Below are 27,577 nucleotides of genomic sequence, written 5' to 3'. Positions count from 1 at the left end.
TCTGTTGTTCTCGCGGCTGCTGTGTAAGCGGCGCTGGTGTTCGGGGAGCAGGACAGAGCCAAGATGAGCGTAGCCGACGGGGAGGAGCTAAGAAGATGGAGCGGATGGTGCAGAATAAAAACACGGTCTGTGGTGCCTCCTGTGCTTGGCGGGTAAGGGGGCGCTGCCTGCTGCGGGCTCACTGAGGACGACTTACCTGCGGCCAGCGGGAGTCACCTGAGGACAGAGCAGGCTGACTGCAGGAGCTCTGCTCTGGGCCCTTCTTCTCGGGTGGCATCATAAGTGCCCCCTGATGCAGCAGAATACCGGCTGCTGTGTATGGAGGGATGTATCTGAGGCATCAGGGTGACCAGCCTCACAATAGGGTACTTTCACACTAGCGTTTCTCTTTTCCAGCATAGAGTTCTGTCCTAGGGGCTCTATACCTGAAAAGAACTGATCAGGCATATCCCCATGCATTCTGAATGGAGAGAAATCCGTTCAGGATACATCAGGATGTCTTCAGTTCAGTCATTTTGACTGATCAGGCAAAAGATAAAACAGCAGCATGCTACGGTTTTATCGCTGGCCCAAAAAACTGAAGACATGCCGGATCCAGCATTTTTTCCCATAGGAATGTATTAGTGCTGGATCTGGCATTAAAAATACTGCAATGCCGGAGCCGTCCTTCCAGCCTGCGCATGCCCAGACCGGTAAAAATGTAAAAAAAGATGCAAGACGGATCCGTCTGTCCGCATGACAAGCGGAGAGACGGATAATAAAAAGATTAGCTACCATCACCTGTTATTTGATAAAGGCACACATTTGTGCCGAAACGCGCGTCACATATGGGTGACGAGAAGTTCCTTCTCAGCAAAGAAATTACGGAGTGCTGGTCTTTTTATTATATTACTGTCGGGATCTGACCTGTTGACCGCGCACCCAGATCTTAAAGCAAGCACAGTGCCGTCCATTTGTTCTGAATTAACAAGCGGAGAGACGGATCCGTCCTTGCAATGCATTTGTGAGACTGATCCGCATCCGGATGCGTCTCACAAATGCTTTCAGTCAGCGGCAGATTGGCGGATCCGGCGGGCAGTTCCGACGACGGAACTGCCCGCCGGATCACACTGCCGCAAGTGTGAAAGTAGCCTAATACTCTAATTATTCTCTTTCTGAACAGGTTCTGACAGTAGGGATCTGTTCACACTGGCGTGTTCATCGGTTTGTCAGAATCTCCAGTATCTGTTATACCGTAATTATATGTATTTTAAATTTGGCGACTAAAAATTTAATTTGGCTCCTAAATTTTTCAGGTTAGGAGCCAATGGCTCCTTGATATTTTTTTTTTTGTCTGGAGCCCTGCTTCCCTCATAGAAAACCCTGCTATTATCATAAACATTCATTGTGTGTCCTCTCTTCCCTCTTTTAACTATGCTCTCTGGAATCCACTATCGGTGTGTAATAAGCTCCCATACATTCACAAATTCTTTCTTACTAATTCTCTCAACCTGCTGGCACCAAAACTTGGATTCAGCAATCTGACACTGCTTCTCCTGCTGCTGTCTCTTACGGGGACCTACATTTTTCACATCCCCCCCAGACCGGACAACAGACATGATGGTCGAGTAGGTGTACTTCCTTCCCCACAATGCACTTTCCATCTTCCCATCTTTTGAGGTCCACAGCCTGGGAGTCTGGGAGGTCCACATCCTGGTGGTTATTTACTGACCCCCTGGCTCACCCACTTATTTCTTCGATCACCTTTCTGCCTTGCTGCCATACTTCTTGTCTTCAGAGCTACCAACTCTTATTTTGGGTAACTTTAACACCCCCATAGTCAGCCCTCTCCCCCCCATCTGCCTCCCAACTTCTGTCTCTAACCTTCTCTGTTGGACTTCCACAACCTTCAAACTCTCAGACTCAAGAAGACGGTAATACACTTGACCTGGTCTTTTTCCAGCTCTGCTCCATTTCTGACTTTACTAACTCTCCTCTTCTGCTCTTTGACCACAACCTACTGCCCTTCACTGTCACAACTTTTAATTCATCCCAACACACTCCTACAATCTATATGCCATTGACACTAAGAAACTTATAGACTCTCTACTGTTATCACTGCTCCCAATCTTTTCACACGTCTGTGCTGAACTGACTGCCAAACACTATAATTTCACCCTCAGAAGTGCCCTGGATGCAGTAGCACCCCTTACTCTCTGAACCTCCAACCAGAGACTAAAGCAACCCTAGCTTACACCACAAACTTGCTTCCTCCCTCCATGCTCCAGAAGTGCTGAACAACTGTGGAGAAAAACTCGTACACCACGAGATTTCTTCCATTACAAATTTTTGCTGACTTAAAAACTCTGCCCTTTACCTTTCCAAATAGACCTACTTCACGACCCTGATCGCCTCACTATCCAATAATCCAAACAAACTCTTTGGCACTTTTCAGTCCCTCCTCAGTTTAAAAGTGCAGGCATCTAATACAGACCTATGTGCTTAAAGGGGATGTCTCACTTCAATAAGTTGCATTTATCATGTAATCATGAAAGTTAATACAAGGCACTTACTAATGTATTGTTATTATCCATATTGCTTCCTTTGCTGGCTGGATTCATTTTAACATTACATTATACACTGCTCGTTTCAGACAACCATCAGTGGTGGTCGTGCTTGCACACTAAAGGAAAAAACGTCAGCCACTCTGGTGGCCGGGACAGAGGGAGCTCACATAGGCTAGTGCTTTTTCCTATAATGTGCAAGCAGGACCACCACTGATGGATTGCAGGGTGGTCTGTAACCATGGAAACGAGCAGTGTATAATTTGATAGAGAAATCAATCCAACCAGCAAAGGAATCAATATGGATAATAATATATTAGTAAGTGGCTTGTATTAACTTTCTCTACATGATAAATGCCACTTACTGAAGTGAGACAACCCCTTTAAGATCTATCCAACTACTTCAAAAAGAAAATTTAAAATATCTGACAGGAAATCAGCTCCCAGCCCCAGTGTCATCATTCCCCTTCCCTACTGCATCTCCCCTGGGTCACTCTCCACATTGGACCCAGTCACAGAAGAAGAGGTCTCCAGGCTTCTCTCTTCTTTAGGTCCTACCACATGCACTATTGACCCTATTCCCTCACACCTCTTCCAGTCTCTCTACCTGCTGTCACTACTCATATAGCTAAAATCTTTAACCTGTCTCTTTCTCGTCCTGCACAAGTAACTACAGACCAGTCTCTAATTTCCCCTCCATCTCTAAACTCTTGGAGCATTTGGTCTTCTCTTGCCTCATCCATTCTACAGAAACTGCTCTCACCAAAGTGACTAATGACCTCCTGACAGCTAAATGCAATGGTGACTACTCTTTTCTAATTCTTATCGATCTCTACAGCATTTGACACTGTACACTGGAAATAAAAAAAATAAATAAAAAAATTTATGAACACTTGGGGCACATTTATTCAGACTGGCATTTTAGACGCCGGTCTTAATAAGGACCTGTGCTGGTGGTAGATCCGCCGGAGTTATGCTGTCTTACATTTAGACCACACAAAATGATGAATGAGACCCTTCCTCGCCCACGTCATGCCCACTTTTTTAGACCTGACATGAGTGGGGAGAAGGACCTTTGTGCCACAATCTGCTCAGAAATACAGCTAATATAGGCGTATTTCTGTTTAATAAATGACCCCCTTGATTTTCTTAGAAATAATGTAATCTTCATTGCTCAACAGTTGAAGGATTTTTTTCTTGTGGCTATATCATGCTACTAGAACAGTGTTTTACAAAATATATAAGGCACTTCAACAAAAAAAAACGTTATTTTGCAGAAAACACTAAATTAGAGAAAACAATTACTGTAGCACAGAGAACGATTACAACTAAAGTTTCTGAATGTTACAACAATCAGGAACTAGTAGGAGGTGTCCAGGCCTTTGATTTGAATGACTTCAGCACATATGGGACCACAGACCATCACTCGTCTCTCACACTGCTCTGGTGTTATTTTGGTCCACTCTTCTTCTGGTCTCTTCCACAGTTCGGTCACTGTAGTGGGTTTCTTGGCCATAACTTTGGTCGCCAAGGATTTTCCAGAGGTTTTCTATTGAGTTCAGATCAGCACTCTGGTCTGGCCATTTCATTATTTCTATTTTTTTGAATTTCAAGCAACTGCTTTACCCGTTATGCTGTGTGACAGGGGGCATTGTCCTACATGAACATTTCTGGCTGATTGATGAATGTAGGGAAGGAACCACATTTTGTCAATGAAGGTTCTGATAAACATTTGCATTCACTTTGTCATGGAGCTGTATAAGAGGCCTAACTCCTGCTACTGAAAACATTCCCGAAGCCATGACACTTCCTCCTCCACCTTTCATTGACTTCTTGGGTTGCTTTCATTACTAAAGTGAACTTTGAAGAACTTCTCTGTCTACACAACATGCTCCTCAGCAAAGCTTAGTCTAGCCTTTTGATTATTTCTGCTAATGAGGTTTGGTCACTGCAGGGTGGGCTTTCATTCCAAATGCTCTTAAACAAATACTTTCAAAACACAGTATGACGAGACAGATTCTTACACTGTTCAGTGCTGAACTGGTGAGTAATTCCAGCTGCAGTGTTGAATCGACTGCCCATTAAGATTTTTCGCATTTTTCGGTCCTTTCTTGCATTTGTCTTTCATGGACGGCCAGCCTTCTTGAGGGACTTGAATGAGTTAGTGACATTGTAAAGATGCAATATTCTAGAAACCACAGATTTGGAACGACCAACTTCTCTTGCTATGGCTGATAGGGTCGTCCCTTTGGCCTTCATCTGGACAACCTGCTGCTTCAAAGGCAGTGAAAAATTAGGCCTCTTTCACAGGGGCGAGAATTCCGCGTGGGTGCAATGCGTGAGGTGAACACATTACACCCGCACTGTATCCGGACCCATTCACTTCAATGGGGCTGTGTACATGAGCTGTGATATTCACGCATCACTTGTGCGTTGCGTGAAAATCACAGCAAGCTCTATATTCAGCGTTTTTCACATAATGCAGGCCCCATATAAGTGAATGGGGCTGCGTGAAAATCGCAAGCAAGTGCAGTTGTAGTGCGATTTTCACGCATTGTTGCTAGGAGACGATCGGGATGGGGACCCGATCTTTATTATTTTCCTTTATAACATGGGTAAATGTCCATTGAGGGGTTAAAAATAATAAATTTAACGCACCCCATCCACTTGACCGCGTAGCGAATCACCTCTTCTTTCTACTTTCTTCAGGACCTGGCTAAAGTAGCTTTGATGACATCACTGCGCTCATCACATGGTCCATCACCATGGTGATGGACCATGTGATGAGAGCAGTGATGTCATCAAAGGTCCTTTAGCCAGGTCCTGAAGAAATTATAAAGAAGAGGAGATCCACTACGCGATCAAGTGGATGGGGTGAGTTAAATTTGTTTATTATTTTTAACCCCTCAAAGGACATTTTACTAAGCATTCTGTATTAAGAATACTATTATTTTCTCTTATAACCATTTTATAAGGGAAAATAATAAAAATCTACACAACACCGATCCCAAACCCGAACTTCTGTGAAGAAGTCCGGGTTCGGGTCTGGGTACCAAACATGCCGATTTTTCTCACGTGCGTGCAAAACGCATTAAAACACTTTGCACTCACGCGGAAAAATCTTGCATTTTCCCGCAGTGCACCTGCATCTTGTCCAACCCTCACATGCGACGCCTGTGTGAAAGGGGCCTTAGGCTGCCAGTTAACCCTTAGGATACTGGAGTTTTTTTTATTTTTATTTTTTTTCATTTTTGCGTTTTTCATTTTTCTTCCCTATCTTCCTTAAGCTATAACTTTTTTATTTTTCTATTCACATAGCTGTGAGGGCTTATTTTTTGCGGGACAAGTTGTACTTTCTAATGCTAGTGGAAAGCGAGGAAAAAAATTCCAATTGGGGTGGAATTGGAACAAAAGCGCAATTTCTCCACAGTTTTACAGGCTTTGTTCCCACGGCATTACATTTGTGGCAAAACTGACCCGTGCCCTTTATTCTCTGGGTCAATATGATCACAACAATACCGCATGTCTAAATAGTGTAAAAATAAATTTAACCACTTCAGCCCCGCTAGGTGAAACCCCCTTCATGACCAGGCCACTTTTTACACTTCGGCACTACACTCCTTTCACCGTTTATCGCTCGGTCATGCAACTTACCACCCAAATGAATTTTACCTCCTTTTCTTCTCACTAATAGAGCTTTCATTTGGTGGTATTTTATTGCTGCTGACATTTTTACTTTTTTTGTTATTAATCAAAATGTAACGATTTTTTTGCAAAAAAATGACATTTTTCACTTTCAGCTGTGAAATTTTGCAAAAAAAAACGACATCCATATATACATTTTTCGCTAAATTTATAGTTCTACATGTCTTTGATAAAAAAAAAAATGTTTGGGCAAAAAAAAAAAAATGGTTTGGGTAAAAGTTATAGCGTTACAAACTATGGTACAAAATGGTACAAAAACTATGGTACAAAAATGTGAATTTCCGCTTTTTGAAACGGCTCTGATTTTCTGAGCACCTGTCATGTTTCCTGAGGTTCTACAATGCCCAAACAGTAGAAAAACCCCACAAATGACACCATTTCGGAAAGTAGACACCCTAAGGTATTCGCTGATGGGCATAGTGAGTTCATAGAACTTTTTATTTTTTGTCACAAGTTAGCGGAAAATGATGATGATTTTTTATTTTTTTTTTTTTTTTTCTTACAAAGTCTCATATTGCACTAACTTGCGACAAAAAATAAAAAATTCTAGGAACTCACCATGCCCCTCACAGAATACCTTCGGGTGTCTTCTTTCCAAAATGGGGTCACTTGTGGGGTAGTTATACTGCCCTGGCAATTTAGGGGCCCAAATGTGTGAGAAGAACTTTGCAATCAAAATGTGTAAAAAATGACCGGTGAAGTCCGAAAGGTGCACTTTGGAATATGTGCCCCTTTGCCCACCTTGGCAGCAAAAAAGTGTCACACATCTGGTATCACCGTACTCAGGAGAAGTTGGGGAATGTGTTTTGGGGTGCCATTTTACATATACCCATGCTGGGTGAGAGAAATATGTTGGCAAAAGACAACTTTTCCCATTTTTTTATACAAAGTTGGCATTTGACCAAGATATTTATCTCACCCAGCATGGGTATATGTAAAATGACACCCCAAAACACATTCCCCAACTTCTTCTGAGTACGGCGATACCAGATGTGTCACACTTTTTTGCAGCCTAGATGCGCAAAGGTGGCCAAATTCCTTTTAGGAGGGCATTTTTAGACATTTGGATCCCAGACTTCTCACGCTTTAGGGCCCCTAAAAAGCCAGGGCAGTATAAATACCCCACATGTGACCCCACTTTGGAAAGAAGACACCCCAAGGTATCCAATGAGGGGCCTGGCAAGTTCATAGAATTTTTTTTTTTTTCACATAAGTTAGCGGAAATTGATTATTTTTCTTTTTTCTCACAAAGTCTCACTTTCCGCTAACTTAGGACAAAAATTTTAATCTTTCATGGACTCAATATGCCCCTCAGCAAATACCTTGGGGTGTCTTCTTTCCAAAATGGGGTCAGTTGTGGGGTGTTTGTACTGCCCTGGCATTTGAGGGTCTCCGCAATCATTACATGTATGGCCAGCATTAGGAGTTTCTGCTATTCTCCTTATATTGAGCATACAGGTAATGAGATTTTATTTTCCGTTCAGCCTCTGGGCTGAAAGAAAAAAATGAACGGCACAGATTTCTTCATTCGCATCGATCAATGTGGATGAAAAAATCTCTGCCAAAAAAAAAAAATGGAGGGGAAAGGCGTCTGCCAGGACATAGGAGCTCCGCCCTACATCCATACCCACTTAGCTCGTATGCCCTGGCAAACCAGATTTCTCCATTCGCATCAATCGATGTGGATGAATAAATCATTGCCGGGATTTTTTTATATATATATATATATATATATATATATATATATACAAAGTGTTTGCCAAAGCATAGGAACGCCGCCTCCTCCTCAGCTCGTATGCCTTGGCAAACGTATCTGTCACTGCAGAGGAGAAAATCCCGTCTTGCAGCGCCGCATACACCGACTTGCGTGTAATCTGACAGCAGCACAATGCTTCTGTCAGAATGCACATCGGTGCCGCAGCTAGTAGATCGGTTGGTCCACCTGGAAGGTAAAAAAAAAAAAAAAAAAAAAACAGGCCACAACGCAATAATTTTATTAACTTTGGAACAGAACATGTAACTTTAACTTTTGGAACTAAACATTAACCTGTTTGCTTACTGGTGTTTTTTTTTGTTTTTTTACCTTTATAGAACAAACCTCTCCTTCCCCATGGGTCAATGTGCAAAGCGCAAATCGCCCAAAGATGTGGCGAAGTGCGTTATGCACTTTGTCCCATGTGAAAGGAGACGTTTGCAGCAGCTGTGAGTGAATGGGCCCTAATAGCCCTGTGTGCCTATCCTGGTGAGATGATCCCTATGCTAGGTGTACCTGTGTGTGGTACTTTCGGAAACACTCCCCTAAGCATAGGGCAGGGTGGTCGGGACAGTCAGGACAGAAATAGCGGGTGTCACGCCTTATTCCACTCCTGCTACAGACACGACATTTTTTTCGGGGTGGCGGTCGGTTTGAGGTACCAGCAACGACACTGGGGAAGTGTCGCTCGTGTAGACGGCTAACTACACTGGTGGATGGGGCCACGGAACCTCCTGGATACAGGAGGTTCGCGATGATCTCTTCCTGAAATTTGAGGAAGGATCCAGTTCTCCCAGCCTTACTGTAGAGAACAAAACTATTGTACAGAGCCAATTGAATAAAATATACAGACACCTTCTTATACCAGCGTCTGGTGCGTCGGGAAACTAAATACGGAGCCAACATCTGGTCATTGAAGTCGACCCCTCCCATGTGGAGGTTATAGTCGTGGACTGAGAGGGGCTTTTCAATGACACGGGTTGCTCGCTCAATTTGTATTGTCGTGTCTGCGTGAATGGAGGAGAGCATGTAAACGTCACGCTTGTCTCTCCATTTCACCGCGAGCAGTTCTTCGTTACACAGTGCGGCCCTCTGCCCCCTTGCAAGACGGGTGCTAACGAGCCGTTGGGGGAAGCCCGCGCGACTAGTTCGCGCGGTACCACAGGCGCCAATCCGTTCTAGAAACAAATGCCTAAAGAGGGCCACACTTGTGTAGAAATTGTCCACATAAAGATGGTACCCCTTGCCGAATAAGGGTGACACCAAGTCCCAAACTGTCTTCCCACTGCTCCCCAGGTAGTCAGGGCAACCGACCGGCTCCAGGGTCTGATCTTTTCCCTCATAGATCCGAAATTTGTGGGTATAGCCTGTGGCCCTTTCACAGAGCTTATACAATTTGACCCCATACCGGGCGCGCTTGCTTGGGATGTATTGTTTGAAGCCAAGGCGCCCGGTAAAATGTATCAGGGACTCGTCTATGCAGATGTTTTGCTCAGGGGTATACAAATCTGCAAATTTCAGGTTGAAATGGTCTATGAGGGGCCGAATTTTGTGGAGCCGGTCAAAAGCAGGGTGGCCTCTGGGACGGGAGGCGGTGTTGTCACTAAAGTGCAGGAAACGCAGGATGGTCTCAAATCGTGTCCTGGACATAGCAGCAGAGAACATGGGCATGTGATGAATCGGGTTCGTGGACCAATATGACCGCAATTCATGCTTTTTTGTCAGGCCCATGTTGAGGAGGAGGCCCAGAAAAGTTTTAAGTTCGGAAACTTGGACTGGTTTCCACCGGAAAGGCTGGGCATAAAAGCTTCCCGGGTTAGCGGTGATAAATTGTGTGGCATACCGGTTTGTCTCTGCCACAACTAAGTCTAAGAGCTCCGCAGTCAAGAACAGCTCAAAAAATCCCAGGGCCGAATCGATCTGAGCTGTCTCAACCCGAACTCCAGACTGGGCGGTGAAAGGGAAAACTACAGGTGCGGCTGAAGTTGGGGACTGCCAATCAGGGTTTGCCAGCACCTCAGGGACTCTAGGGGCTCTACGGGCACGTCTTTGCGGTGGCTGCGACGGGGTCACTACTGCACGTGCCACCGTACCAGCTTCAACTGCCCTTCTGGTGCTCGCTACTTCACCAGGTTGTACGGCAGTGCTGGTACTAGGTCCAGGAAGGGCTGGGCTGCTGGTGTATGCCTCACCACGTAATCCGACAGCACCAGCCCCACTCTGCTGCTCTTGAAGCGGATCCTGCGCAACCTGCGGTCTAGCGACACGGGGCCGGGTACGCCTGGTGGTATCAGGGACCTCAGCCTCCTCGTCCGAACTTTGGGTCAGAGAGCCACTGCTTTCTACAGGTTCGTATTCTGACCCGCTGGATTCATCAGATGAGGGTTCCCACTCCTCATCCGACTGGGTCAGAAGCCTGTAGGCCTCTTCAGAGGAATACCCCCTGTTAGACATGTGGGCAACTAAATTTAGGGGTATTCCCTGAGACTACCCAAGAAAAAAAAAGCAAGCCTGTCTTACAAATGGGAGGCTAGCGAAGTACCGGAGGCTGCTGCGGTTGATAAAAAATATCAAAACTGATTTTTTTTATCGCCGCAGTGCGTGTAAAGTGAATGTGCAGCGATCCCCAAAAAATTTTTTTTTGTCACTGCGGTGGGGCGGGCGTGGGTGTACGCACGTGTGGGCGACCGATCAGGCCTGATCGGGCAAACACTGCGTTTTGGGTGGAGGGAGAACTAAAGTGACACTAGTACTATTATAGATCTGACCGTGATCAGTTTTGATCACTTCCAGATACTATAAAAGTACAAATGCTGATTAGCGATACGCTAATCAGCGAATAACGGACTGCGGTGCGGTGGGCTGGGCGCTAACCGATCCCTAAACTACCTAACCAAGGGGCCTAAACTATACTGAAACCTAACGGTCAATACCAGTGAAAAAAAAAGTGACAGTTTGCACTGATCACTTTTTTCCTTTCACTAGTGATTGACAGGGGCGATCAAAGGGGTGATCAAAGGGTTAATTGGGGTGATCTGGGGGCTAAGTGTGGTGTAGTGGGTACTCACAGTGATGTGTGCTCCTCTGCTCCTCTGCTGGAACCAACCGACCAAAAGAAGGAGCAGAGGAGCACAGCAGCCATATAACCCCATCATATTTACTAATATGTGGGGTTAAATGGCTGCTGATTGGATTTTTTAAAAATCAGCAGCCTGCCAGCCAATGATCGTGGCCGGCAGGCTGCTGACGAAATACTGTGCTGCGAAATGCCGGCCCGCGATGCGCATGCGCGGGCCGGCTGTGACGTAATCTCGCGTCTCGCGAGATGACGCGCCGATGCGTCCAGGAGGAACAAATCAACCACCTCCCGGACGCATCGGTGCGTACAGCGGTCGGGAGGTGGTTAACCAGCTCAGCTCCCCTAGCTTAAACCCCCTTAAATGACCAGACCACTTTTTTGCAATTCTGCACTACACTACTTTCACGGTTTATTGCTCGGTCATACAACTTACCACCCAAATGAATTTTGCCTCCTTTTCTTCTCACTAATAGAGCTTTCATTTGGTGGTATTTCATTGCTGCTGACATTTTTACTTTTTTTGATATTAATCAAAATTGACCGAAATTTTTGCCAAAAAATACATTTTTCACTTTTTGTTGTAAAATTTTTCAATTAACCGCTCCAGGACCACCGTACGCAGGATTGTGTCTTGACGGCGGCCCTGCTCTTCTGGGTGGACGCATATACGCGTCCTCTCGCGATAACAGAGATTTCCTGTGAACGCACGCAGGCGCACGCACTCACAGGAACGGAAGGTAAGAGAGTGGATCTCCAGCCTGCCAGCGGCGATCGTTCGCTGGCAGGCTGGAGATGTTTTTCTTTTAACCCCTAACAGGTATATTAGACGCTGTTTTGATAACAGCGTCTAATATACCTGCTACCTGGTCCTCTGGTGGTCCCTTTTGTTTGGATCGACCACCAGAGGACACAGGCAGTTCAGTAAAGTAACACAAAACACTACACTACACTACACCCCCTGTCACTTATTAACCCTTTATGAACCACTGATCACCCCATACAGACTCCCTGATCACCCCCCTGTCATTGATCACACCCCCTGTCAGGCTCCGTTCAGACGTCCGTATGATTTTTACGGATCCACTGATACATGGATCGGATCCGCAAAACGCATACGGATGTCTGAATGGAGCTTTACAGGGGGGTGATCAATGACAAGGGGGTGATCACGCATATAGACTTCCTGATCACCCCCCTGTCATTGATCACCCCCCTGTAAGGCTCCATTCAGACGTCCGTATGATTTTTACGGATCCACGGATACATGGATCGGATCCGCAAAACACATACAGACGTCTGAATGGAGCTTTACAGGGGGGTGATCAATGACAATGGGGTGATCACCCATATAGACTTCCTGATCACCCCCCTGTCAGGCTCCATTCAGACGTCCGTATGATTTTTACGGATCCACGGATACATGGATTGGATCCGCAAAACACATATGGACGTCTGAATGGAGCCTTACAGGGGGGTGATCACCTCATATACACTCCCTGATCACCCCCTGACATTGATCACCCCCCTGTCATTGATATCCCCCCCCCCGTAAGGCTCCATTCAGACGTCCGTATGCATTTTGCAGATCCGATCCATGTATCCGTGGATCTGTAAAAATCATACGGACGTCTGAATGGAGCCTTACAGGGGGGTGATCAATGACAGGAAGGGTGATCAGGGAGTGTATATGGGTGATCACCCCCCTGTCATTGATCACCCCCTGTAAGGCTCCATTCAGACATTTTTTTGGCCTAAGTTAGCGGAAATATTTTTTTTTGTTAATTTTTTTCTTACAAAGTCTCATATTCCACTAACTTGTGTCCAAAAAATAAAATCTCACATGAACTCACCATACCCCTATACATTTATATTCCAGACTTCTTCTCACGTTTTAGGGCCCCTAAAAAGCCAGGGCAGTATAAATACCCCACATGTGACCCCATTTCGGAAAGAAGACACCCCAAGGTATTCCGTGAGGGGCATATTGAGTCCATGAAAGATTGAAATTTTTGAAGTGAGACTTTGTGAGAAAAAACAAAAAAAAAATCAATTTCCGCTAACTTATGCAAAAAAAATAAAAATTTCTATGAACTCGCCATGCCCCTCATTGAATACCTTGGGGTGTCTTCTTTCCAAAGTGGCCGGGCAGACGAGCGGCAGCGTCACATGCCTGCGCCGCCTCCTTCATTCAGAAAGTAGGCCGGGCACATGACGTCAGTCGTGACACTGCCGCTCGTCTGCCCGGCCGGCCAGCATTAAGATAACAGCCCTGTGAGTAGGATGTGGCTATATTGAATGTTCTACTGCAGAGGGGGCCTCATGAATAGAATCCTTATTAATTGTACACATTTTATAACTACTGGAGCTGGGGGCCGGAGCACAGTGAACGCACCGGCCCCCAGCTCCTCCTCCCAGTCCCTCCCCGCTATTTTCTGCCGATATGTACCAATATCGGCCGAAATGGATTAGGCCCATTTTCGGCCGATATTTTCGGCCGCCGGAATTTCGGTGCACCCCTAATATTTATCTCACCCAGCATGGGTATATGTAAAATGACACCCCAAAACACATTCCCCAACGTCTCCTGAGTACGGCAATACCAGATGTGTGACACTTTTTTGCAGCCTAGGTGGGCAAAGGGGCACACATTCCAAAGTGCACCTTTCGGATTTCACCGGTCATTTTTTACAGATTTTGATTGCAAACTTCTTCTCACACATCTGGGCCCCTAGAATGCCAGGGCAGTATAACTACCCCACAAGTGACCCCATTTTGGAAAGAAGACACTCCAAGGTATTTTGTGATGGGCATAGTGAGTTCATGGAAGTTTTTATTTTTTGTCACAAGTTAGTGGAATATGAGACTTTGTAAGAAAAAAAAAAAAATCATCATTTTCCGCTAACTTGTGACAAAAAAAAAAAGTTCTATGAACTCACTATGCCCATCAGCGAATACCTTAGGGTGTCTACTTTTCGAAATGGGGTCATTTGTGGGGGTTTTCTACTGTTTGGGCTTTGTAGAACCTCAGGAAACATGACAGGTGCTCAGAAAGTCAGAGCTGCTTCAAAAAGCGGAAATTCACATTTTTGTACCATAGTTTGTAAACGCTATAACTTTTACCCAAACCATTTTTTTTTTTTTTACCCAAACATTTTTTTTTTATCAAACAATAAATTTAGCGAAAAATTTATATATGGATGTCGTTTTTTTTGCAAAATTTTACAACTGAAAGTGAAAAATGTCATTTTTTTGCAAAAAAATTGTTACATTTTTATTAATAAAAAAGTAAAAATGTCAGCAGCAATGAAATACCACCAAATGAAAGCTCTATTAGTGAGAAGAAAAGGGGGTAAAATTCATTTGGGTGGTAAGTTGCATGACCGAGCCATAAACGGTGAAAGTAGTGTAGTGCAGAAGTGTAAAAAATGGCCTGGTCATTAAGGGGGTTTCAGCTAGCGGGGTTGAAGTGGTTAAAATGACATTTCTATATAATTTTTTCTCTAAATTTATTGTTCTACATGTCTTTGATAAAAAAAATGCAATAAGTGTATATTTATTGGTTTGGGTAAACGTTATAGCGTTTACAAACTATGGTTCAAAAATTTGAATTTACGCACTTTGACTTTCTGAGCACCTGTCATGTTTCCTGAGGTTCTACAATGCCCAGACAGTAGAGACACTCCACAAATGACCCCATTTCGGAAAGTAGACACCCTAAGGTATTCCGTGAGGGGCATGGCGAGTTCATAGAATTTTTTATGGGCACAAGTTAGTGGAAATTGATTTTCTTTTGTTTTTTCTCACAAAGTCTCCCTTTCCACTAACTTGTGACAAAAAGTTCAATCTTTCATGGACCTAATATGCCCCTCAGAAAATACCTTGGTGTCTACTTTCCATAATGGGGTCATTTGTGGGGTGTGTTTACTGTTCTGGCATTTTGGGCGGGGCTAAATTGTGAGCAACCCTGTAAAGCCTAAAGGTACTCTTTCGTCCCCTTTACGCACCTAGGCTGCAAAAAAGTGTCACACATGTATATGTAAAAATACACCGCAAACACATTGCCCTACTTTTCCTGAGTACGGCGATACCACATGTGTGACACTTTTTTGCAGCCTAGGTGTGCAAAGGGGGCCAAATTCCAATGAGTTCCCTTTAGGAGGGCATTTTTAGGCATTTGGGTTCCAGACTTCTTCTCACGCTTTAGGGCCCCTAAAATGCCAGGGCAGTATAAATACCCCACATGTGACCCCATATTGGAAAGAAGACATCCCAAGGTATTCCGTGAGGGGCATGGTGAGTTCCTAGAATATTATAATTTTTTTTAGCACAAGTTAGTGGAATATGAGACTTTGTAAGAAAAAAAATAAAATAAATGTTTCCGCTAACTTGTGCCCAAAAAAATAATAATCTTCTATGATCTCGCCATGCCCCTCAAAAGTGATCTTTATAGCCTTATCGGGTGAACACTGCGTTTTTTGTGGAGCCTATAGAACATGTCCTATCCTTGTCCGCAATTGCGGACAAGAAAAGGCATTTTCTATATAGTTCTGGCAATGTGCGGATCCGCAAAATGCGGAAAGCACATTGCCGGTGTCCGGGTTTTGCGGATCCGCGGTGTCCATGTTTTGCGGATCCGTGGATCCACAATTTTTTTTTTTGCCAAATTTTCCATTTTAACCCATTTTTTTCAACTAACAAAGCAAGGGTTAACAGCCAAACAAGACTGTATCTTTATTGCCCTAACTCTGCCGTTTACAAAAACACCCCATATGTGGTCGTACACTACTGTACGGCCACACCGCGCGGCGTAGCGGGATAGGAGCGCCGTGTGGTTTTTGGAGGGCTGATTTTTATGGACCGGTTTATTTACACAGTGTCCTTTTTCAACCCCCCTGATGCACCCCTGGAGTAGAAACTCCCTAAAAGTGACCCCATTTTGGAAACTACAGGATAAGGTGGTTGGGACTATTTTTAGGCTACATTTTTGGTTGCTCTATATTACATTTTTGTGAGGTAAGGTTACTAAAAATTGAAATTCGGAAATGTCATCTCCATTTGCCATTAACTGTTGAGGAACACCTAAAGGGTTAATAAAGTTTGTAAAATCAGTTTCGAATACCTTAAGGGGTGTAGATTCTTAGATGGGGTCACTTTTATGGAGTTTCTACTCTAGGGGTGCATCAGGGGGGCTTCAAAAGGGACATGGTGTCAATAAAAAAAAGGCCATAAAAAAAACTGCAGTATCAGGTTAATAAATATTACGTTTTGTTCGGTTGTTAACCCTTGCTATGTTACTAGAAAAAACTGATTGAAATGGAAAAGTGCCAAAAATAGCAGTTTTGGCGCCGTTTAAAAAAAATTAACTTTGACCGTGTTAATCTGGGGGGTTAGGTCATGGGGTATTTTTATAGAGGAGATTCTTACGGACGCGGCGATACCTAATAAATCTAAAAAAATTTAAAATTATTTTTGTTTTTACTATTTTTATTGGGTGTCTCAATTTTGAGAACCATAGTTTCTTTTATCCAATGTCAGTGGCTAAAGTGTGGTACTCCCTGAAGCATCCAATAATGCAGAGGCCTGGATGATCGGGGCACGTGTCACATTGAGTAGTTGTGTCCTTCCGTATCCCCCTCCTGTGACACACTTTGCACCTTTTTTGGGTCCGTCCCTTCTTATCAGTATGGGGGACCACACCTGGAAAGTGTTGGCCAGGGAAGATCCGAGCGCCTCCATTTCCCGAGCTACTCCGGCCTGCTCTTTCCCGGTCGGAAAAGATCAGGGCCTTGAGGACTGCTTTATAGAACTGAAGGAATGTCCCTGTGTTGCCAGTTCTCTGGGACAGCATAAAAGAGTTGTACAAGGCAACCTGTACCAAGTAGACTGCAACTTTTTTGTACCATACCCGGGTTTTGCGCATGGCATTATATGGCTTGAGGACTTGATCAGAGAGCTCTCCCCTTGAACGCAATGAGAGACTCATCAACCGTAAGCTCCCTTCCAGGTACATAGGCATGTACAAATTTGGCCCCCAAAGTGATCGATGACCGGCCTGATTTTGTACAGGCAGTCATAGGCAGGATCATGCAGGCATTTCCGGATGGCCTAGCAAAAAAGGAGCTCGGGTGTTGAGCATCGAACTGTTGGGCATACAGGTTTGTCTGCTCCACCATTAGATTTACTAGATGGTCACTGAAAAAATGACTAAAAAAGTAATATTCAGTGAAGCCCACTGTGGAAATCTGGATTCCTGGTTACCCTACTAAATCAGGAATCACGGGCTCAAATCGTTCTGGGGTATACCAGACAAGTTCACAGTGCTCCAGACAAAAAAAAAATGACCAGGAGCCATTGGCTCCTAAACTAAAAAATTTAGGAGCCAAATTACATTTTTTAGTCGCCAAATTTAAAATGCATATCATTTTTAAAAAAGGACTTTGAGAAGATGAGACGCAGGTCACAGTAGTGAGCCAGCACTACATATAGGAGAAAACAGCACCACATACCTCTCACAGCCAGTGACATCTTCTGGGGGACAAGGTGACTAAAAATGGCCAATTGCGTGGTTTAGAGGTTTTTTTTTCTGTTACGGCCTTCACCGAGCGGAAATATTTTTTTATATTTTAATAGCTCACACTTTTTGGGACGTGGCGATATGTAATATGTTAATTCTTTATTGTTTGTAAATTTTATATGTAAAACTGGGAAGGGGGCCATTTAAACTTTTAGTATTTTGGTGTTTTTTTTGTTTAACTTTTTATTTAATAACCATTTCTTCCCTTAGGACTAGAACCTGGATCTTTTCATCCCTTGTGCTATTCACCCTGATAGAGATCTATCAGGGTGAATAGGATCTCACACATCTCCCTGCTGCCCTGTGCTCTGTGCACACAGCAACAGGGAGCTGAACATGGCAGCCAGGGCTCCAGTAGCGTCCTGGCTGCCATGGTAACGATCTGAGCCCCAGCAGTGTAATCTGCCACTGCCACCAATGGAGGGGATGGGACCCTGTGGCCACCATATAACAATAGGGGGGGGGGAGACTTGTGGCCAGTGATAATGAGGGGGGACTTGTGGCCAGTGATAATGGGGGGGGGGGGCGCACTGCATCACCAATAAATGTAATTAAAGAGGACCTTTCGTGGGTCCAAAGAATATCAACTTATTAGTAGTAGGCTGCATAGAGCGGCGCCCAGGGATCTAAGTGCACTTACTATTAGTCCTGGGCGCCGCTCAGTTCACCCGCTGTGGCCCCCGGTAATTTCAACATTCAGAGCAAGGAGGAGACGCCAGTGTCTGTCCTTCCCCCTGACAGCAGCACTGTCCAATCACAGCGCAGAGAGAGGGAGAAAAAAAAACAACTCCCTCTCTCTGCTCTGTGATTGGTCCTCTTTAACTCCTGTCGGCAGCGGTATAACAGACCCGGCACCCGGCCTCAATAACAGGGCATGCGATCTGTGGCACCTGAGGGGTTAATTACCGCAGATCACATGCCCTGTTATTGAGGCCGGGTGCCGGGTCTGTGATACCGCTGCCTATACTTATGTTTTACATTCATTGGTGGCGCAGTGGTGACAGCTCCTCCCCTCCTCCTCCCTGCTATCTGCCCATTGGTGGTAGTGGCGGCCGCGTCACAGTGGAGAGGGAGGGACTCCTTCCTTCTCCACTGACTGTGCTGTGCTACTGAAGAGAACATAGGCTGTGCAGGATCGTGGCGGTACAGTCGCAAATGGCGACAAGACTAAAAAGTCTTGTCGCCATCTGCAAATTTTAAGGCGCATTGGCGACCGTTTTGGTCGCCATCTGGAGCCCTGGTTCACCGGCAGGGAGCTCCGGTGGATTTAACTGGTGGGCTGAAAAACTAGTACTAGCCCCAGAGCTGCTTGTACTAGGGTGGGCTACAGGGTCCCTAACATGGCGGTCTCCTTTCTCCGCTGCCTTGGGGCTCATCATCGCTAGATGATGAGGAGGACGCGGATGACAACAGGAAAGTGGGGTCATCTTTGTCCTCACTGGGACTCTCGGACTCGGAGGCAAGCTGGGCATATGCCTCCTCGGCCAAGAACATCTGGCGGGCCATGTGTCCTTAAGAGGTTAAACTTTGTGAAATAATTTTTTCTTGGTTTTTTGCATCACCATATTCTGACCCCATAACTTTTTTTATAATTATATCTACTGAGCTGTGTTGGGGCTCATTTTTTGCGGCACAATCTCTATTTTTTTATTGATGCCATTTTGCAATGTGTGTGATTTTTATTTTTATTTTTTTATCACATTTTATTACATTTTTTGGGGTAAGAGAAGCGATGAAAAAATGGCAAATTGGCTATTCTGACCCTTTTTTCCGCTACGCCCCTTCGCCGTATTTGAAAAGTATTTTTATATTTTAATAGTACGGGCGTTTTCAGTCGTGGTGATACCCATGATGTTAATATTTTTGGTTATTTTTTTATTCTAAGGAAAGGTGTGTGTGTGTGTTATAAACTTTTATATTATTTTTATATATATATTTTTAAGTTTATTTTTTTCCTTTTTTGTTATGATTTTATAGCTCATATTTGAGCTTACAAAATCCAATTTTTATTTTTTAATTCTGAACAATCATGGATTTTTTTAAAATTTATTTATTGCTCAGAATTGCTCATTTCTTATGTTGGCCAAAATAAGAATTGCATCTTAAATGCCCTGAGTCTCTTCAGCGAGACCCAACGCATTTAAAGAAATTACATTCATCCTCATTGGCCGCAGAGAATACTGGTAAGAAGCCCGGAATCACCGCTTCTAAAGGCTTTAATTACCGCAATCTGCATTATTGCTGGTCATGGTAATTACCGTAGCCATGGGTCTCTGTTGTTTGAAACAGCGGAGACCTGCCAGCCAGTGGTGTATCTTGGTTTTGTGCTGCCCTAGGCAGCCCCCTAATATAAATTTGACCCATCCCTTCCTTGTTAAAAAACAATGTGCAGCTAGAGTTAGTACAGTATTAATCCCTCCCTAATTCTCCCCCCTCTAACCACCCAACGGGTCCCAACCCCCTTACCCCATAAAACAACTAAGTAATAGATTTTTTGTGAATTACTGTAATTTAAGTACTTACAGTTTTTGAAGACAGCAGGCTCAGGGATCAGTGCATTGGTGGCCGGGGCCTGGCCTCAGTGTTCACGGTGACCGTGTGCAGGATCCGCTCTGCAGTTGGAGGAGATAAGGCTCACCCTAGAGTTTCCGGCCCGTGACTCCATCTCCGTGTGACGTCACGACGGCAACGTGAGGACACAAAAGGCAGGGGAGGTCGGGAGGAAGTCAGGAGGGGGAGGAAGTAAGTTTTTTAACTCTTTCACTATGCGGCGCCGGCGATGCTGCTCGCATTATGAAGGATCGGACAAGGGGCAAAAAATATATTTAGCATATTGTGTAACTATCACTAAGCAAACAAGACATTTTGCCGCCCCCTTTTCAAATGCCGCCCTAGGCAAATGCCTTGTTTGCCTTGTGATAGATACACCCCTGCTGCCAGCCATGACGCCCGCTCCAGCTCCGTACATGTATGGCGTTGTTAGCGAAGCGGTTAAATAGGGTTTGTCAGATAAATAAGGAGATTAGCACCAGGTGCCAAATTAGGTACCGATAATTGGGTCGTATACTAATTTTGATCAGTGTTCTTTTTCAAATCTCTCATTGAAGTTTTTTATCCTGTTCTTCAGAATATATGTAACTCATGAAATATGCATAAAATACTGCTGTTTAACTCCTGTTTGGATCATTTCAAATAGGTCTACGCAGTGACCTTGACATTTAGGAAAATGTACGACGTTCTCTTATTTTGATCTCTAGTGTAGACCACCATCTCTTTCTCACCATGCTCCAGTCTATTGGCCTATCTCTCTAGCTGCTCTTTCAGTGAGTAATTTGCTGGTTCCACTTCCCCTCCACTCCCTTTTGCTGTTGGGGTTCCTCAGGGTTCAGACCTTGGTCACTTTCCGCTTTTCTCTACATACAGCCTCCATTGGACAGACTATGTGCAGATTTGCTTTGTAGTACCATCTCTATGCCAATGACACCCAACTATATACTGTACTTCTTTCCGTGATATCACCCCTGCTGTACTACAGAACACCATTGACTGCTTGTCCACTGTCTCTAACATCATCTCTCCTTAAAGGGAACCCGTCGCCAGGATTTTGTGTATAGAGCTGAGGACATGGGACACTAGTTTGCTGCCCGCTCTTGTCTTGTCCCCAACCTGGGGGTCGGACCTATTGACATTATCACATCGATGATGTAGGATGCTGTCCCCTCCTACCTTCCCTTTATCTACTGACATGTTCAAGCATACTAGTCGTGAGTTGGTTGTTTTCCCTTTGTGTTTGGTTATTTGAGACAGTGTCTGTAGTCTTTTGCTTTCCTTGATCCGCCATAAAGGACCTGATTTTTAGTTCTATAGTTTCTACTTACAATATTCTGGTGGCAGAACAGGATCACACGTGCAGCAGGAGATCTAGTGCCCAAGCAGCCAGTGGCGATGGTGGACTTCCATAGATACACCAGACTTATAGCTTATGTGAATGGTGTATTTGAAACTGCACTTTTTTGTGCTGTTTTGTTAGTAGTATGGACCTCTAACTGTACAAGCAAGTTACGGTATATGTTGACCAAATTATTATTATTTTTTTTCTAACAGGAGTTTCTTTGGGACATTTTAAACCATCAGGAGGGTCCAAGAGTGAGAGACCATCTCAGTCATGGAGAAATACAGTTGTGTGAATTTCCAAAAGAATTTGCTGTTGAGTTACTGGGGTTTTCAATCACACTCCTTCACAAGCATCATGAACAAGATTCCTATGACAAGGTTAGAAAGACTCTTTCAGTGTAAGCAACACCAAAGATGTCTGGTAGTTGTTCACTCTCCTGGCCTCCACATGCATTGTGGTAGTAACTCATGCATGTGTATTGCAGGTTTTATGGCATTTAGAAACCAGCTAAGAATCCTTTAGATGTTTAATTATGTGTCCACACAATAAATTACAGCCTATGTAATAATCTTCAATGTCAAAGTTAGTTACCCGGGGAAAAGCAAAATGTGTTGATTTATGCATCTTTAATTTAAACTTTTTTCTACACAGGAGTGCATTGCAGTATTATACCCGATAATTGATGTTGTTGGATCATATCAGTCCAGATTTCATCCAATTGCTCTAGTTCAGAAAGAGGTGTGTAGTCATTTTATTTCACTTCCTGTTGGTGCTTATTGGTTGATTTGTGCGTATTTTACTATAATAGATGTCAATTGGATGTGAAAACGACAAGAAATAAAAAGAAATGCAGTGCACATCATAGATGAGTTTACCACCTCTAAACATAAAGATAGATTTCCATTTTTAAATGATTGTCTTTACGATTTATGGAAGGATGACAAAATTGTACTACAGTAAAAGCATCAACTTAAGGGCTCATGCACACAAACGTATTTTCTTCCCTCTTCCGTTTTTTTTTTTTTTTTTTTTGTGGACCGTATGCGGAACCATTCACTTCAATGGGTCCGCAAAAAAAAAACAGAAGGTACTCGGTGTGCATTCTATTTCCGTTCCGGAAAAAGGAGTGCATGTCCTATTATTGTCCGCAAATCACGGTCCGAGGCCCCATTCAAGTCAATGGGTCCACAAAAAATACGGAACGCACATCCATATTTCATCCGTATTTTGCGGATCCATACCGTAGAAATGCTATGCCCAGCCCATATTGCTCATGTGTTCAATGATTAATAAGTTACTGTTTCCGATCCGCAAAAAACGGATCGCATACGGAAACCATGTGGATATGTTTTGTGGAATAACGGAACGGAAAAGGACTTAAAATCAGAGAAAAAAAAAAACTCTGATACGAAACAACGGATCTGTGAAAAATGGACCGCAAAACAACAACGGTCGTGTGCATAAGCCCTAATAAACATAGCAAGTTTTCACTAATCCAGGGTTGAAGGAAAGATTACATCCTTGATATTCCCAAAGTGGACATTTAAGGAGTATCCACAGGATATGACATAATTGTCTGATAGGTGCAGGTCCCATTAATTTGGAGAACAGTCATAATGAATGGAGAGGTGGTTTTGCTCTCCTACTCCCATAACGGTCATAAAACTGAAGGGACAGAGCCTTGCTCAAGTGCTCTGACCTCTCCATTCATTACCCATTTGGATTTGGTGGCCTTCGGTCACATGATCAGGTAAGTTGGGGGATCCCCCCTTGGTAGGAGTGGGTTCTAGAGGTGATGCCTTTTCTGTTCAGCTCCTGACCTCCATGAGTGCCTTGATGCTTGGTGGGGAGAGTGCTGCGGGTGCTTAGTAGGGATGGGGTGGGGCCAATGCAGTACTTTCACATTGTTCTCTCTTAAAGCGGTTGACATTGTTCTCTCTTAAAGCGGTTGTCCGACATCTATTAAAAATAAGAGGTCGGCTGGACAGAATTTAAAAAGCAAACACCCATTTCTCGTGAATGGCATTGTGGGACACAGCACCATGGTTATATGCCCAACTGCCACTAGGAGGCTGACAGTAGAAATAAGTGTTGGCTCCACCCATCTGGGCTATACCCACTACCCTCCCGTACCTCCGCCCGCCTTGGCCTCTAAATCTAGGCCCCGGCTTCTACCAGGTCTAGGCCGCAGTGCTCCCTAGCCAGCTGCTCAGCTCCCGCCTTCTTCCGGCTCCCATTTAATTAATCCTAGGCAGTCGCTTACCTTCCCGGGCGCACTCGCAAATCAAGGCCCCAGCTTTTTTCCGGCCTACTCGGCCGTGATAGTCCCGACTTCTCGCAGTCATGCCTTCCTAGGAGGGCTGCAGGAGGAGACCTGGGGCGGACCTTTTTCTGTTGGAGGCTCCGAGGACAGAGCAGTCTCCTCCATCTTGCTGCTCCTTGTGAGGTTCCATTTGAGTCCGGTGCACAGTCTTCTGAAGCTCCTGCTGCTGCTGCTTTCTTTGGGACACAGCACCTGGTAGGACAGCTTCGGCTGGCTGTTTCTCTTTCTTACAGGCTCCATCCTAGCCCTAATGTCCTTTGCCAGACAGGACCCAGTGCCCAACCCCCTCCTGGGATTTTCACTCATTTTGCTTGCACTGGCTGCAACCAAATGATGCCGTGCGGTCAATCTGATCCGACCTGCGCACAGTGCCTTGCTCCCAGGCCCTCCCAAGCCGCCCCGGCCGCCACTGCTGTTTCGAACCCCCCTGATTGGGCTGTGTCCGTGTCCCAAGCCATAGGGAACCTTGCCAGTCTCTCCCAATCTATGGTGCAGTCGCCGGAACGCTTGCTGGCCCAAATCGCGGCTGCCTCAGCCCCCAGTAGGGAAACACCCACAGTCGGGGCTCGCTCTGACACCAGGTCCCGTAAGTGACCTCGTGTGCTCTCAGCTTGGTCCCACTCATCCTCAGTTTCCTCGGTTCACTCCCTGGATAAGTCTGAGTCCAGCGAAGTCTCCTCTTCTGCCGCTCCTGGGGACACCTCTGGCTCAGATTCCGGATCTGAACAGAGCGCATCTACAGACGTGGACAAAATTGTTGGTACCCTTTGGTCAATGAAAGAAAAAGTCACAATGGTCACAGAAATAACTTTAATCTGACAAAAGTAATAATAAATTAAAATTCTATAAATGTTAACCAATGAAAGTCAGACATTGTTTTTCAACCATGCTTCAACAGAATTATGTAAAAAAATAAACTCATGAAACAGGCATGGACAAAAATGATGGTACCCCTAGAAAACACAGAACATAATGTGACCAAAGGGACATGTTAATTCAAGGTGTGTCCACTAATTAGCATCACAGGTGTCTACAACCTTGTAATCAGCCATTGGGCCTATATATATGGCTCCAGGTAATCACTGTGTTGTTTGGTGATATGGTGTGTACCACACTCGACATGGACCAGAGGAAGCAAAGGAAAGAGCTGTCTCAAGAGATCAGAAAGAAAATTATAGACAAGCATGTTAAAGGTAAAGGCTATAAGACCATCTCCAAGCAACTAGATGTTCCTGTGAGTACAGTTGCACATATTATTCATAAGTTTAAGATCCATGGGACTGTAGCCAACCTCCCTGGACGTGGCCGCAGGAGGAAAATTGATGACAAATCTAAGAGACGGATAATCCGAATGGTAACAAAAGAGCCTAGAAAGACTTCTAAAGAGATTCAAGGTGAACTTCATGCTCAAGGAACATCAGTGTCAGATCGCACCATCCGTCGTTGTTTGAGCCAAAGTGGACTACATGGGAGACGACCAAGGAGGACACCATTGTTGAAAACGAATCATAAAAAAGCAAGACTGGAATATGCCAAACTACATGTTGACAAGCCACAAAGCTTCTGGGAGAATGTCCTGTGGACAGATGAGACAAAAATCGAAGTTTTTGCCAAGGCACATCAGCTGTATGTTCACAGACGAAAAAATGAAGCATATCAAGAAAAGAACACTGTCCCTACTGTGAAACATGGAGGAGGCTCTGTTATGTTCTGGGGCTGCTTTGCTGCGTCTGGCACAGGGTGTCTTGAATCTGTGCAGGGTACAATGAAATCTCAAGACTATCAAGGAATTCTAGAGAGAAATGTACTAGCCAGTGTCAGAAAGCTTGGTCTCAGTCGCAGGTCATGGGTCTTGCAACAGGACAATGACCCAAAACACACCGCTAAAAACACCCAAGAATGGCTAAGAGGAAAAAATTGGACTATTCTAAAGTGGCCTTCTATGAGCCCTGACCTCAATCCTATTGAGCATCTTTGGAAGGAGCTGAAACATGCAGTCTGGAAAAGGCACCCTTCAAACCGGACACAACTGGAGCAGTTTGCTCATGAGGAGTGGGCCAAAATACCTGCTGAGAGGTGCAGATGTCTCATTGACAGTTACAGGAAGCGTTTGATTGCAGTGATTGCCTCAAAAGGTTGCGCAACAAAATATTAAGTTAGGGGTACCATCATTTTTGTCCATGCCTGTTTCATGAGTTTATTTTTTTACATAATTCTGTTGAAGCATGGTTGAAAAACAATGTCTGACTTTCATTGGTTAACATTTATAGAATTTTAATTTATTATTACTTTTGTCAGATTAAAGTTATTTCTGTGACCATTGTGACTTTTTCTTTCATTGACCAAAGGGTACCAACAATTTTGTCCACGTCTGTCTGTGGCCATGCAGGATATCATAAAGGCAGTCAGGGACGTGCTCCGAGTGCAGGAGGGTCCCTCTTCCGCCGCCTAGGAATCTGTATCATTCCGTTGTTCCAGGCGCCCCGCCTTGGTTTTTCCTAACCATGCGGACCTCGACGCACTTCTGGCTAAGGAGTGGCGTCACCCTGATAGACGACTTCAACTCTCCAAGGCGTCTGACGCCCTTTTTTCCTTTGCAGAGGAGTCAGTAAACCTATGGTCTGAACCACCACAGGTTGACCCCCAGGTGGTGCACCTGGCCAAGGAGACCACCCTTTCTTTGGCAGATGCAGCTTCCCTGTCGGATCCCTCTGACAAGAGGATCAACTCTTTAGCCAAATCTGTTTTTGTTGCAGCGGGGTCCACTGTCCATCCAGCTTTTGCCGCGTCTTGGGTGGCTAAGGCCTGCATTGTCTTGACCAAACAACTCATACGGTCCTTGCCCCAGGACTCCACTCAAGGCCAGCTTCCGGTCCTTGCCTCTCAAATTCTCCAGGCCTCCCGGTACCTCTGTGATGCTTCCATGGAACTGGCACGCCACACTAGCAGAGTGACTGCTAAATCTGTGGCCATCCGCCGCACGGTCTGGCTCCGTACCTGGGTGGCAGATGCAGCATCCAAGAAGGCTCTCATTTCTCTCCCTTTTCTAGGCGGTAGACTCTTTGGAAAGCGCTTGGAGGAACTTATTTCCGAGGCCACGAGGGGTACAAGTTCTCTTCTTCCCCAAAATTGACCTCGCCGGCTTCCCAGGAATCGCGGCATTTTCGTCCTTTTCGGGACTCCTTCTCCCGCTAAGACAAAAAGTCTCCTAGGACCTCCTTCAAGGACAAGCCCTCCTGGCACGCTAGACCTAATCCTTCTAAGCCACAGCCCGCAAAGACAACCTCTGCCTGTCTGTGTCCCCTCTCCGGTGGGGGCGCTTGCTCGCCTTTCAAGAAGTCTGGCGGGTGCACGTGGACGACACTTGGGTTCTGGAGGTCGTTTCCTCCGGTTACAAGATAGAATTTTCCGATCTTTTTTCCAGTCATCTCCACCCTGGTCCCCCGCAAGGGCAGACAATTTTTTTCAGGCCATTCATTCACTTCATTCTCTAGGGGTCATCGTCCCAGTTCCGAGCTTGGAACGGTTCCAGGGGTTTTACTCAAACCTTTTCACGGTTTCCAAGAAAGACGGGTCCTTCGAGCCAATCCCCTATGCCAATTGCACATCAGACTTATCCAGAGGTCCCTACTCTCCAGGTGGGACAAGTCTCCGTCAGGTCTCGATCGCCTGATTCGCCTTTCCCCAGAGGTCCGCCGGGACTTG

The 27,577-nt window shown here is 45.0% G+C and overlaps 1 protein-coding gene across 6 annotated transcripts in view; it reads left to right on the top strand.

Annotated features, from left to right (window-relative positions):
• The window catches only part of ERMARD (ER membrane associated RNA degradation), a 294,895-nt gene that overhangs the window by 176,021 nt on the left and 91,297 nt on the right, over positions 1–27,577 (top strand). For all 6 annotated transcript variants that reach the window (XM_044290348.1, XM_044290351.1, XM_044290345.1 and 3 more), the window contains 2 exons: positions 21,759–21,926; positions 22,201–22,287. In XM_044290348.1, coding sequence (XP_044146283.1) covers positions 21,759–21,926; positions 22,201–22,287 — 255 coding nt within the window. The remainder of the gene's footprint in view (positions 1–21,758; positions 21,927–22,200; positions 22,288–27,577) is intronic.

The sequence above is a fragment of the Bufo gargarizans genome, chromosome 4 (assembly GCF_014858855.1).
Source record: "Bufo gargarizans isolate SCDJY-AF-19 chromosome 4, ASM1485885v1, whole genome shotgun sequence".
NCBI lineage: Eukaryota > Metazoa > Chordata > Amphibia > Anura > Bufonidae > Bufo > Bufo gargarizans.
Note: the sequence above shows the minus strand (reverse complement) of the source record. Positions and strands in the feature narration are given on the sequence as shown.